The sequence below is a fragment of the Mustelus asterias genome, chromosome 7, assembly GCF_964213995.1.
Source record: "Mustelus asterias chromosome 7, sMusAst1.hap1.1, whole genome shotgun sequence".
NCBI classification, from domain to species: Eukaryota; Metazoa; Chordata; class Chondrichthyes; order Carcharhiniformes; family Triakidae; genus Mustelus; species Mustelus asterias.
In genome coordinates this window covers 80,718,109-80,732,138 of record NC_135807.1, presented here as the reverse complement: position 1 = coordinate 80,732,138, position 14,030 = coordinate 80,718,109, and the positions used below count along the sequence as shown (strand labels likewise).

The 14,030-nt window shown below is 40.5% G+C and overlaps 1 protein-coding gene across 3 annotated transcripts in view; it reads left to right on the top strand.

The window, feature by feature from the left end:
- jph1b (junctophilin 1b) overlaps positions 1 to 14,030 on the top strand; it is a 130,891-nt gene that overhangs the window by 23,935 nt on the left and 92,926 nt on the right. The window contains exon 3 of one of the 3 annotated variants that reach the window (XM_078216331.1): positions 4,740 to 6,141. The exons of 1 other annotated variant lie outside the window; for it this stretch is intronic. In XM_078216331.1, the coding sequence (XP_078072457.1) occupies positions 4,740 to 4,761 (22 nt within the window). In that variant the 3' untranslated portion in view covers positions 4,762 to 6,141. Of the gene's footprint in view, positions 1 to 4,735; positions 6,142 to 14,030 lie in introns of those variants that run through there. One more of the 3 variants, XM_078216330.1, reaches the window with a different exon arrangement.

Sequence of the window (14,030 nt, the reverse complement as noted above, 5' to 3'; positions counted from 1 at the left end):
ACCATACCCCCAGCAAGAGTCAATGCCTTTAAGTGGGTTAAGGGGTAAATTGATGTGGAAAATGTAAAATCAGTTGTATAAATGCCTACAGTTAGGTTGATTGTTTTCTGGTTTGGAGGCATCCTTGGCACCAAACTACAGATTTCAACGTAGGAAGTGGTTTCTAATTAAATTTCAGAGTTTTACTAACAACCGAATGGAAGAGAATTTTCTGTATTCAAAGCTATTCTGAAAGCCCAGGGGGGAAAAAGATCATGATTCTGTTGTTTCCATTATCAGATATCATCGGGGGACAAGAAGCTGCTCCATAGTAACTGGAGTTTGTGTTTTCCTGACAAATTTGTAGATCAAATGGTAATGAATCAATGCTAGAAGCTAGACTTTGATAGAAGAATATTCCTGTGTGTTAAATAACTCTGTAGTAAGAAACGTAACTAGCTATGTAAGTCATGCAGTGTATATAATCTTAATAAAATCAGCCCGCCAGTTCAAATTGTGTTCTCCAAATCAGAAACTGTTCACAAGTTCTCCTTCCTTCAGAAGACAAGCGATTGTGTTTAACTGAATCCAAATATTAATATTCATCAAAAATGAAAAATTCAGCTGTTTTATTAGTTTAATTTAATTTATAGTTAATTTACAGCCTGAAGTTTTAAAAATGGACTTATGGGGTTCATAGTCCAGTGTATTTTCGTATTGTTTGTTAAAACTTTTCTATTAATGTTTTCTTTTAACAATTTAAACTACTATCACTTCATGCAAGGCTATAAATGAAATATTTGAGACCTGAGAAATCCCTTACCAAGCACTCTGATTAATTTGTATCTTGTAGTTAATTCCTGCACCTACCTTTGTATCCTGGTAGTTCATTTGGAGCAAGCTATTTTATGAATTGTTAAGTTTAGTCCTTCCAAATTGTATCTTATCTTGGATGACTTAAATACGCCAGCGATTGCATTAGCTGGTATATTATGTGTGGAAATGTCTATCTTTTTGTTACAAAAATGGAATACACTAACAGTAATTGTAACACTGACACAATTGTAATGCCTGGATGAACAAGGGCAGCAGGTGCACAGGAACATCCTGCCTGCAAGTTCCCTTCCAAGCCACACACCACCCTGACTTGGAAATGTGTTGCCATTCCTTTGCTATCGCTGGGTCAAATTTTTGGAACTCCTTACCTAATCATACCTTCACCACATTGATTGTAGCAGTTCGAGAAGGCTGCCCATCTCCACCATCTCGAGGGCAATTATGGATCAACAATAAATGTTGGCCATGCCAGCAGTATCCACATTCCATGAACAAATAAGAAGAAACCTGCCCCTTGTAAAGGTTGGAAAATATATCTGCAGAAGCTGGGCATGTACTTGGAATATTTGGGTATTAATTAAGTGTCCAGCTGTTATCTTTATTAATATTGTAGGAACAGCTGAACAGGACAGGAAGTTAATTTTACCAAGTGATATTCGAGGTCAAATCTGCAAATAGAACTCTTAAATTTGTAATTGATAATTTTATAGTAGAGACCTGCATGGTGATTTGGACCTAAGTATTTATAGGCATGCTGCATTATTACATTTGCTGTTGAGATCAAGTGGAATACTTCACCTAAACAGCAGATTCCATTATCATAATTTTGCAGCATACATTTTATTCCCTTTGCAGTTCAAGAAACAAATGATTCATGTGATAGCACTGCCTTCCTGCCCCTCTGTTCATAAACACTAATGTACTATCTGATTAACATCACATTGACAGAGAGGTGGTTTGAAAAGTGGAATAGCTGACTCAAGGTGTAGAGACAAAGTACCTTTGGAAGTGGCTTTTGCAACTATCCACATATCTTGTTTCCTTGCAAGCAACAATTCCTTTCCTTTCCACGATAATTTGAAGCTAACGAGTAATGAAAGGTAAAATACATAGGCAAATTCAGCATTTCCTTGGAGCTGTTCCCACAGTCATAATTTCACCAGAAGTTAGGCTGAAGCCTTGTCTACGTGTGTTAAAATGCCTCATCAGTGGAATAGTATCTTTGTTGAAATTCTTTTTATTGGCCCATATTTGTAGTAAAATTAATGGCGAGGCTGTCAACGCCACCAGTACTAAAGAGCAAATTGAATAGTTACTTCCAGTAGCTGCACAAGCACAGCAAAATGTAGAAATCAGGAAGTTACAGTGATTTGCCCTGATCCTGCAGAAGCTGCGATACACCGATATCTCGCCCAGAAACTTGCCTTAAAATGTATGAATTAAGTGAAGTTGCTCTTTTTGCCCATTAGATACCCATATCCTGCCAGAAAAAAATGAGGTGTGTCCATTCTAATGCAAGAAGATTTTTAGCAGAATGATAAGTCTTAATTGCAACCAAGCAATGGTCTCTGGCACTGAAAAACAATGTTTTTACAAGTGTATTATCTCAGCATCAGGTTGTAATTGTTAGAGTTTTTTTTACACATTACTTCTTTTCCTGCCTCTCATTTTTGTTTCTCGTTATCTCATTTTCTTTTCTTCTCTTTATTTTGCCTTCTGTACCTGATTTGGAATTGAGTTAAGTATTCTAAATGGTACTTTGAGTTCATTCTCCACTGCTCATTAAGAATTCATGAATTTGATTAGTTCAGGAGATGCACAGTTGCTTTAGATCTCCTTGTAAAAGTAGCCATGCTGAAATGAATTTCTAATTACATCCATAGAAAGTCTGAGTGTCATTTATGTGCTGCTAACCATAAAATCTAGGCTGCAGTTTTTGAATTTCTCTTTTGAGCATTTAATATCTAAACAAATGCAAGATAGCAAAGTTAGTTAACTTTCTTTGAATACAAACCACTTACAGTAACCTCAGTGTGTCTAGTAAACATAGAAAATATTCAGCAGACAATAACTGCAATGACTTATACCATCATACCTAGCACAAAAGAAACTATTTTTTCTTGGAGGACAAACAGGGTAGTGTCCTATGCTCAAACATCTTCAGCTGCTCCATCAATGACTTTCCATCCCATTATAAAAACAGAGTTCAGCACCATTCACAACTCTTCAGGTATCGAAGCAATCAATGTTTACATGCAGCAAGACTTAGACAATATCTAGGCTTGGACTGATAAGTGGCAAGTAACTTTCATGGCACATAGGTGCCAAGCAATGACTATTTCCAAAAAGAGAAAGTCTAATCATCCCTTCTTGATAATCTGTGGCATTTGCCATCAAAGAATGCTCCACAATCAATATGGTGACCAGCACTGGTAACCATTGCTACAAGAACTGGTCAGAAGCTGGGGAATTCCATGGTGAGTAACTCGCCTTGTGACTCCCCAAAACTGGTCCAGCAAAGTCAAGGTACAAGTCTGGAGTCTGATGTAATACTCTCTCTCCACTTGTTTGGATGAGTGCAACTCCAACAACGCTCAAGTAACTCAACAGCATCCAGGAAAAAACAAGCTGCTTGACACCCCACCCATCACCTTAAACATTTAATCCTCCATCACCAGTGCTCTGTGGCTTCATGATGTACTGCAGCAAACTCACCAAGGTTTCTTCATCAATCTGTTCCAAACCTTCAATCTCTAACATCTAAAAGGACAAGGGCAGCAGGCAAATGGGAAAATCAAAATCTTCAAGTCACATGCCATCCTGATTTGGAATCATATCACCGTTCCTTCATCATGGCTGCGTCAAAATCTTGGAACTTCCTACCTAACAGCAGTGTAAGTGTACTTCCACCATATGGCCAGCAGTAATTCAAGAAGGCAGCTTCATAGAAATCATAGAAACCCTACAGTGCAGAAGGAGGCCATTCGGCCCATCGAGTCTGCACCGACCACAATCCCACCCAGGCCCTACCCCCACATATTTTACCTGCTAATCCCTCTAACCTACGCATCTCAGGACTCTAAGGGGCAATTTTTAACCTGGCCAATCAACCTAACCCGCACATCTTTGGACTGTGGGAGGAAACTGGAGCACCCGGAGGAAACCCACGCAGACAGGAGGAGAATGTGCAAACTCCACACAGACAGTGACCCGAGCCGGGAATCGAACCCGCTACCGTGCCGCCCCATCTTCTCAAGGGAAATTGAGGATTAGCAATATTGTGGACTTTGCCAGCAACATCCACATCCCATGAATGAAGAAAACAAAATCCAAAACCACTTGTATGCTTTTGTTCATGTCGAATTTGCATATGATACACATGTTTTCAATTAATTATTGAATACATTATTTTTGATCCTCACACTTTTGGTTGTCAATCATTCTTTTCATGATTACCATCAAAAATAGCTGTTCTAGGAATCAGCAGGTTTTGTAGCCTGGAATTTCTGTCACTGTTGTAGTTTTGTGATATAAATTCTGGGAAAGAAAACAGGATCCTTTAGATTAAATTCTTTGTCCAGTTTGCACACCCCATTTTCTGTTCAGTAGCCAGCATTAGGGCCCACCCATTTGGGAGGATGTGTACAAGTGAGCTGGTTATTGACATAATAACATCTTGTCTTTTTGTCATTTTTACTCATTTCCACTTTGTGTTTATAACTGCATCAGTATAATGCTGGCAGCTAAGTTGTTAGGTATTATCTTGAAGACAAGAATGTGTAAAAGGACTTGTACATTTATAGATGGTGTGCAAGCTTTATTACTGTCAGTTTGTTGCTTTTTGCTGTTGCCGCCTGCTTTACGTTTGTCCTTGTACTATTAGCTGAGGGGCAATAATTTACCCCTTCCTCCTTTTCAGACAGGTCACGACGGTGTATCAAATAGGAACTCCTGTCTATCTGAACATGAGGAGTAATGGAGGGAGGCCAAGCTGGTGAGGCTGCATCAACTCCAGTATCTATACATTACAGTATACAAACAGATGTGTTCTTGCCTGCATGTGACCGAGGATCAGTGTTTGTGGAGGCTTCACTTGGCAAGTGAATCTGAAGCCTATCCTCACTGCAAATCTCATTCTAGTCAGTGCCTGATAGAAGTTCAGGGCAGATGTGGCCTTTACCACAGAATCTTTCTACGCTGCGACGGAGGACATCTCTAACATAACCAAACAGCTGTGTACAGATGGACTGTCAAAGATCCATTGTTCTCTTGCGCGACAGGGCATTCTAAACATTTAACAAAATGAGTACCTGCTTCCTTATTGTGGTCACAATATCACAAGAACATAAGAATTGGGAACAGGAGTGAGTAGGTCATTTAGCCCCTCAAATCTATTCCCTCATTTGATAAGATCATGGCTGGTCTGATTGTGGCCTCAACAAATTGTGATCTTTAACAAGTACAGCTGCAACTACGGGTGTCCACATTTCAACCCAACCTCCCATTGCTCACTCTGAGAAAATGGTGGGGCTGGGTTAGGGACAGGACTTCTAGATTTAGGACTTCTAGATTTGGCCCTTCAGCAGTGTGTTTGCCATGAAGGAGATCCCCACCTTCAGGGCCACCGTTCTGATTGCCTTCTGAATCACTTGCTGCATAATTACTATCACCTGCAAGCCACCTTTTTGTGATTCATGTACCAGGAAACCCAGATCACTCTGTACCATAGAGTTCTGCAGTCTTTCCCCAATCAAATATCCCCACCAATGTGGACAAGTTCACTTTTTCTCACATTATACTCCATCTGCCTTTTTTTTTGCTCATTTACTTAGTCCACAAAAAGATTTAGATAGGTTATGTCCTCTTAACTTCCAATCCTATCTATCTTTGTGTTATCAGCAAACTTAGCATACAATCCGTCCCTTCTCCTAAATAATTGATATAGATCATACAGTTGAAGTCCCAGCACTGATCCCTGTGGCGCTCCACAAGTTGCAGTTTGCCAACCTGAAAATGACCCATTTATCCCTACCTGCTGCTCCCTGGTAGCTAATTCTTCATTTATGCTAATATGTTATCTCCAGACAATGAGCTCTTATTTTGTGCAGTAACCTTTAATGCAGCACTTTATCATGTTTGCTTTGATTGACTGACATCACATTTTATGAGGTTATAATAAGCTATTCTTTTTGAATCCTTTCCTTCATTGTCTGTATTTTTATTTTGACAAGATTGAGGTATAAAGCGATGTAAAAAAAAATTATAATGGCTCTGTCATAATAATAAACTTGAAAGAGTAACATATACTTTCAAAACAGACTTCTGAATGGGTGTTTTTTTTTGTGTGTTTTAAGACTTGCCATTATTTAATATAGCTCAGTGGTTCTATGCAACATGGGTGAATGGGTATGATGATGCATCAGAATATGACGGGCATAGACAAGGAGGTGGCCCAAGTAAGACCTTTTACACACTACTTTCAGAAGGTTACTGAATCCAGCGTAATGGTTCACAGCCCCTTGGAGTATTCATGATCCAGTGTCTTTGAGAAGCTGGCACAACTTCATGAAAATTATGGGGAAGGAGAGTATTATGAAATGTCCTTCCCAATAATGGAGCTGGCCAGGTTGGGAGTACATGATGCGAACTCACTTACCTGCACCCTCTCATGTGGTGCAAAAACTGCCAGCTCCAGGAATGAGGGGTAGGAACCCTCGAACTCGGCACCAGCCACCATTTCTAAAGGCCTCCAGATTCATTCTGACTCGGTGAAAATCCAGCCGAGTCTCTGCTTCAGTTCCCAGCCCTGTTCATGTATTCCAAAACCTCATGACACTTCATATGAAAATGGTCTCTGATGATGGAGTTTTTTTTTATTTGTTCATGAGATCTGGGCATTGCTGGCTAGGCCAAAATTTATTCCCCATTCCTAATTGCCCTTGAGAAGTGGTGGTGAGCCACATTCTTGAACTGCTGCAGTACATGTGGTGTAGCTACTCCCATCGTGCTGTTAGGAAGGAAGATTCAGGATTTTCATCCAGCAACAGTGATGGAACAGTAATATATTTCCAAGCCAGGATGATGTGTGGCTTTGTGGTGGTGTTTCCATGCATTTGATGCCATTGTCTTTCTGGGTGAGTTCGCAGGTTTGGAAAGGTACTGTCTAAAGAGCCTTAGTGAGTTCTTGCAGTGCATCTTGTAGAGGTTACACATTACTGCCCCTGTGTATCAGTGGTGGAGGGAATGAATGCTGAAAATAGTGAATGGGTTGCCAATTCGGTGGGTTGCATTTTCCTGGATGGTGCCGAGCTTTTTGAATGTTGTTGGAGCTGCGCTCATCCAAGCAAGTGGAGAATATTCCATCACACTGTCAACCATCTACAAGGCACAAGTTAGTAGAATTCCTAGCCTCTGACCTGTATTTATAGCCACTATTTATATGGCGAGTCCAGTTCAGTTTCTGATCAAATGTAATACCCAAGCTGTTGTTAATGCGTAAATCAGCAATGGTAATGTGATTGTGTGTCTGGGGGCGATGGTAGATTCACACTTGTTGGAGATGGTCATTGCCTGGCACTTGTGTTGCACAAATGTTACTTGCCACTTGTCAGCCCAAGCCTGGATATTGTCAGCATCTTGATGCATTTGGACATAGACTGCTTCAGTATCTGAGAAGTTATGAATGGTTCTAAACATTGTGCAAATATCGGTGAGCATCCCCATTTCTGACTGTATGGTGGAGAGAAGGTCATTGATAAAACAGCTGAAGATGGTTGGGTCTAGAATACTACCCTGATGAACTCCTGTTCTGATGTTCTGGGACTGAAATGATTGATATCCAACAACCACAATCAACTTCCTTGGTACTGGGCTTGACTCCAACCTGTGCAGGGTTTTCTCCTGATTCCCATTTACTTCAGTTTTGTTAGGGCTTCTTTATGCCACATTTGGTCTAATGCTGCCTTGATGACAAATGCAGTCATTCTCATGTCACTTCCAAAATTCAGTTCTTTTATCCATGTTTTGGCCAAGGCTGCAATGAGGTCAGGGGCTGAGTGGCCCTGGCTGAACACAAACAGCATCAGTGAGCAAGTTATTGCTGAGCAAGTGCCACTTCATAGTAGCGTTGAAGACCCTTTCCATCACTTTTCTGATGATGAAGAGTAGACTAATGGGGCAGTAATTGACTGGATTGAATTTGTCCAGCTTTTTGTGTACAGGACATGCCGAGGCAGTTTTCAACATTGCTAGGTAGATGCTATGGTTGTTGCTGTACTGGAAGAGCTTGGCTAAGAGCGCAGGCAGTTTTGGAGCACAAGTCTTTAGAGTATAATTCCTAGCCTTCAGCCATTTTTTTGATATCAGGTGGAATGAATTGAATTGGCTGAAGGCTGGCATCTGTGATGCTGGGACACTCCAGAGGAGGCGGTGTCGGAACACCCATTCAGCACTTTTGGCTGAAGATAGTTGCAAATGCTTCAGCCTTGTCTTGAGTTGATTGGCTGGGCCACCCCATCGTTGAGGATGGGGATATTTGTGGCACCTCCTTTCCCTGTTTGTTGTTTAATTCTCCACCACTATTCATGAGTAGATGTGGCAGGACGTTTGATAAGGTCCCCCATGGTCGGCTTATGATGAAAGTGAGGAGGTGTGGGATAGAGGGAAAGTTGGCCGATTGGATAGGTAACTGGCTGTCTGATCGAAGACAGAGGGTGGTGGTGGATGGAAAATTTTCGGATTGGAGGCAGGTTGCTAGCGGAGTGCCACAGGGATCAGTGCTTGGTCCTCTGCTCTTTGTGATTTTTATTAATGACTTAGAGGAGGGGGCTGAAGGGTGGATCAGTAAATTTGCTGATGACACCAAGATTGGTGGAGTAGTGGATGAGGTGGAGGGCTGTTGTAGACTTCAAAGAGACACAGATAGGATGCAAAGCTGGGCTGAAAAATGGCAGATGGAGTTTAACCCTGATAAATGTGAGGTGATTCATTTTGGTAGGACTAATTTAAATGTGGATTACAGGGTCAAAGGTAGGGTTCTGACGACTGTGGAGGAACAGAGAGATCTTGGGGTCTATATCCACAGATCTCTAAAGGTTGCCACTCAAGTGGATAGAGCTGTGAAGAAGGCCTATAGTGTGTTAGCTTTTATTAACAGGGGGTTGGAGTTTAAGAGCCGTGGGGTTATGCTGCAACTGTACAGGACCTTGGTGAGACCACATTTGGAATATTGTGTGCAGTTCTGGTCACCTCACTATAAGAAGGATGTGGAAGCGCTGGAAAGAGTGCAGAGGAGATTTACCAGGATGCTGCCTGGTTTGGAGGGTAGGTCTTATGAGGAAAGGTTGAGGGAGCTAGGGCTGTTCTCTCTGGAGCGGAGGAGGCTGAGGGGAAACTTAATAGAGGTTTATAAAATGATGAAGGGGATAGATAGAGTGAACGTTCAAAGACTATTTCCTCGGGTGGATGGAGCTATTACAAGGGAGCATAACTATAGGGTTCGTGGTGGGAGATATAGGAAGGATATCAGAGGTAGGTTCTTTACGCAGAGAGTGGTTGGGGTGTGGAATGGACTGCCTGCAGTGATAGTGGAGTCAGACACGTTAGGAACATTTAAGCGGTTATTGGACAGGCACATGGAGCACACCAGGATGATAGGGAGTGGGATAGCTTGATCATGGTTTCAGATAAAGCTCGGCACAACATCGTGGGCTGAAGGGCCTGTTCTATGCTGTACTGTTCTATGTTCTATGACTGCAGAGCTTAGATCTGATCCATTGGTTATGGGATTGCTTAGCTCTGTCTATCGCAGTCTGATTTTGCTCTTTGACATCCAAGTAGTCCTGTGTTGTAGCTTCACCAGGTTGACACCTCACTATTATACATGTCTGGTGCTGCTCCTGGCATGCCCTCTGCAGTCTTCTTTGAACCAGGGTTGATCCCTTGGTTTGATAATGGTAGAATGGAGGATATTTACAGGTACACCAAGTGATTAGGAAGGCAAATGGAATGTTGTAATTTATTGCAAGGGGAATGGAATGTAAAAGTAGGGAAGTTTTGCTGCTTTTGAACAGAGCTTTGATGAGACCGCATCTGTGTACAGTTTTGTTCTCATTTAAAAAAGGACATAATTACATGAGAAGAAATTCAGGAATATTCGCTCAGCTGATTCCTGGGATGAGAGGGTTATTTTATGAGGAAAGGTTAGACAGGTTGAAGAATAAGAGGTGATCTTATTGAAACGTATAATGTCCTGAGGGGACTTGACAGAGTTTGTTGAGAGGATGTTTCCCCTTATAGAAGAGACCAGAAGAAGGCGACACAGTTTCAACATAGGGGTTCACTCATTTAGGATGGCGATGTAGAGCATTTATTTCTCTTGAGGACCAGGAGGCCATGGGACTTTCTTCCTCGGAGAGTGGTAGAGGCAGGATAATTAAATACTCTTAAGGCTGAGGTTGATTCTTGACTAACAAGGGAATCAGTGGGTATCGGGGTAGATAAGGACGTGGGGATGAGGTCACAATCAGTTCAGCCATAATCCTATTGAATGGTGGAGCAGGCTCGAGGGGCCAAATAGCCTACTGCTCCTAATTCGTATGTATGTATATGCCATGAGATGAAGTTGCAGACTGGTTGAATACTGTTCTACTGCTTCTAATTCTAAATTACATCTGTGAAATACTGATAGCCACTGGCCATTAGAATATGTTCCAGCTTTAGGCCCGACATAAAGTTGCTATTATGGAAAGTACAAGCTTGAAAGTAATTTTATTTGAAGTTTCTTTTCATTTCCAGTAAACTTACAAGGATACAAGCTTGGAAGTGATTTTATTTTTAAGTTTCTTTTCATTTTCGTTATGTTTGTGAGGAAAGTGAAAGTCGAGTTCCATATTTGTAGCATTGGGGTTTAGTCACAATGTCTGTGTTAGTAATGTGTGAACAATCTGAACAAGTTCTCTTACACATGGAGCAGTGGTCTGGATAAAATCCATTGGATTAAAGTGAACAGCTGCTGGGACTGGAGACATACTGTAACTTCAAGTTATTTTGGCACAAAATTGCACTTTGAAATGTTGTTCAGTCCATCTGCCACAAGGTTTTAGTATTGATGAAGCTTCTTGTGCAGACTAACTGTTGTAAGTTCAGATTTCTAATTTTTTCCTTTGTGGATACAATCTTGCCTGTATCGAAACCTGTTGCTCGATAGCAAACCTTTCCAGGAGCCTTTTCCCCGAAGGTGGCAATTGAATTGATGTCAAAGGATTTGACAATGCAGTCCCAAATGCACATTATCCTCGTAACTTCAATTATTATTGGTAGATGCACAATATTTACAACAATTACGTCATCATAAATGTTTCAAAAATGTTTCCTTGTATAATTTAGCTTTGTAGTGCTATTAAATGTTAACTGTGGACTGTTATAGGTGAACTTTACTTACTACAAGAAACATGTTTAGCTTTACAATATTCATAATATTTTAACAGAGAATATTGATGCTTGCATTTTAAAAGCTTCAATTAGATTTAAGAAGCAGCATTATTATCATGTTTTAATCTGTGATAATCAATTGTTAAGTGTATTCACTTAAAGACTATGGTCCGAATCTTCCTCAGAAAAATCCAACCTGTACACTTTTGCAGCTCACAAGCTGCACACCTGACCCATGGGTGACTTTTCATGCTATTTTTGTTTTTTCACACAGTGGTCGGGTTGGCAGTGCAGTTTGTGAGCTCTGAACTGGCACAGGAGGAGTGAGGTTGCGGAGGTGGGCAGGATAGAAGGCCCAGCGGGGTTCTCCAACACAGTATCCCAACTCTCAACAGTAAAATCTCACCCCACCGACCTCCATGATAGCCGATACCTCCTCACATTATTCACCTCTATGCAATGCCCCCCACCCACCCACCCACCCATATCCTTCATAGCCACTGACCCTATATGCATGGTGTATAGACGTCAGATTAGATGCGGTATCAATCAAAAATATTTTAAATTCCTTATGGGGGGAGGGGAATGAACCCCATCATCTAATAAGCCTTCAAATCATTGATACTGAGAGAAAAAAATGCATTCTGGCATTTGAGAAAAAGTTGTAATACGTGTAATCCTATTAGCTTGTGTCGGCAACCAGAACTAACATGGAAGGCACTGTCTGTAATTACATCTTCCTGAAACTGCCATTCATTCTCAAATGAATGGAACACCTATTTTGCTGGAACCTGTGAGCATTTGTACTCAGCCAAGTACTGATAATGGCCAGAACTGTCCAAACAATAGACTGCCTTCTGAGCAGGAAAGGGCAGGTGCTCATTTCAATTTCAAAGCAGAGCATCTGTCAAGCAATGTAAGCAACCGGATGGTTAGATTTTTTTTCCAGGTGTCAAAACCAGGCTTTCTTCAGCCAGAATCACTTAATTCACAGTTGAAAAGATGACAGCACAGGATGACGAGATATACTGATACATTTTTCACTGCATTATGCTTTTTTTTTCCATAGGAAAAGTACTGTAATGCATGTGAATGAATACACAAGACTGGTCAATGTAAGAGTCGATATAGCTTTAAAGGACAAATCCCTATGATGAACAATCACATTAAAACACATCCATATTTCAATACAGTACCTAATATTGACACCTGAAGTTGTGAAAACCTTTGTCTTTCTGTGTATTCCAGAATTCTCAGCAGGCTTTCAATTTTCTTCCAAACTCAAAACCCTGCATCACCAGACAAAACTGATGTGTGGAAGGACCCCCATTTAAAATGGGAAATGGGTGTGCTCTTTGCACACTAGGCATTCCTGACCGTAAAAAGGACAGAGACAAATGGAGCGGATTTGAAAATGAGGAGGAAAATTGAATTCCCTCTAGAAAAAAGACTTAAGTGTGGCTATTCACACACAGAAGCAGGCCTCCAGTTCTTGGCAAAATTCCAGCCCTATGACTGCATAATATTTCTAAAAACTGGAGAAAACAGAAGCATTTTTTAAAATTTCAATTGGCAGGAGATGAGTTATAAAGAAGAAAATTACACCATTCTCTAGCGTTGTAATCTCTTGCCTCATGACATTTGAAATATGTAACGTTAAAAAAGAGATATCACAGATCCAATGCCAGACATCAGACACATGCTTTCAAAGTGGCAAATGGCATTCCATGCTAAAGGATTAATATTCAGTTTATATATCCACTGGGCTAAGGAAATCTACTTTCTTTAGACCAGTTCTTTTTGGAAGCTCCAACGTCTATGCAGTTCATAAAGAAAATATTGTTGCAGCCTTCCTATTACAAAGCATTACGAAGTTTACCGATTCCCTTCAGTTGTAGAAGTTTCATGGAGAGGGTTTATCTTTAACTACTTTAAATGTAACAGCCAGGTCTTTACTGCCATAAAATCAAGATCATTTGTAGCATTTTATAAAAATAGTTGGGTTAGCAAGAATGAAAACCTCTTTGGATGAACAGAATACACATGTTGCTCTGGTGTGTCAGCAGTGAACTCTTACTAAATAAGGCAATGCACGAGTTGGCTTATCAGCAGTTGACAGGAATATAGTCTACTAACAGCTGATATAGAAGCCCATCACCACTGCGCTGTCAACTGCTCAGAGTTTTATACAGATTATGTTTATCACCAGCTAGACTGCTGATTCAATGAAAATTCAACTGCTACAGTGCATTTTACATCAGACTCTTGAAGCCAAATCAGTCGCTAGTACTCGAGCTTCATGCGCGTCAGCTTTACTCTACAAGGACTTCGCTTTTCACGTCTAGTGTTCAAAACTGTGAAGGTTTATAGTGCCCTATTGCTCTTAAAAGGCTTTGTTCCTTTTAGCTTGCTTCATTGTATATTACAACCTTCAGGTCTCATGTTCCTGTCTCGCCCATTCATTCAGCAGAAAGAGTGATGTTTTAATTTATTCATTTTAAACTGATATCAATCTTGATGCATAACTGTTGGAACATATTAACATACATTTCATGGTTAAATATTCAAATTGTATTGCAACATCCAAAACATATGTGGATGAGCAATGCTGCTAATTATGTCTAATTAGAAGCTGACTTATTCTCTCTCCATTTATTTTAGTGAAATAGATGCTATGATCTGAAATACCTGTGCAAACTCCCCTTATGTTGATGGCTTATTGGTATAAATTTGGCATTCTGTTAAAATTCAAAAGTGAACTTGTACATGGTTTATTTTTTCTC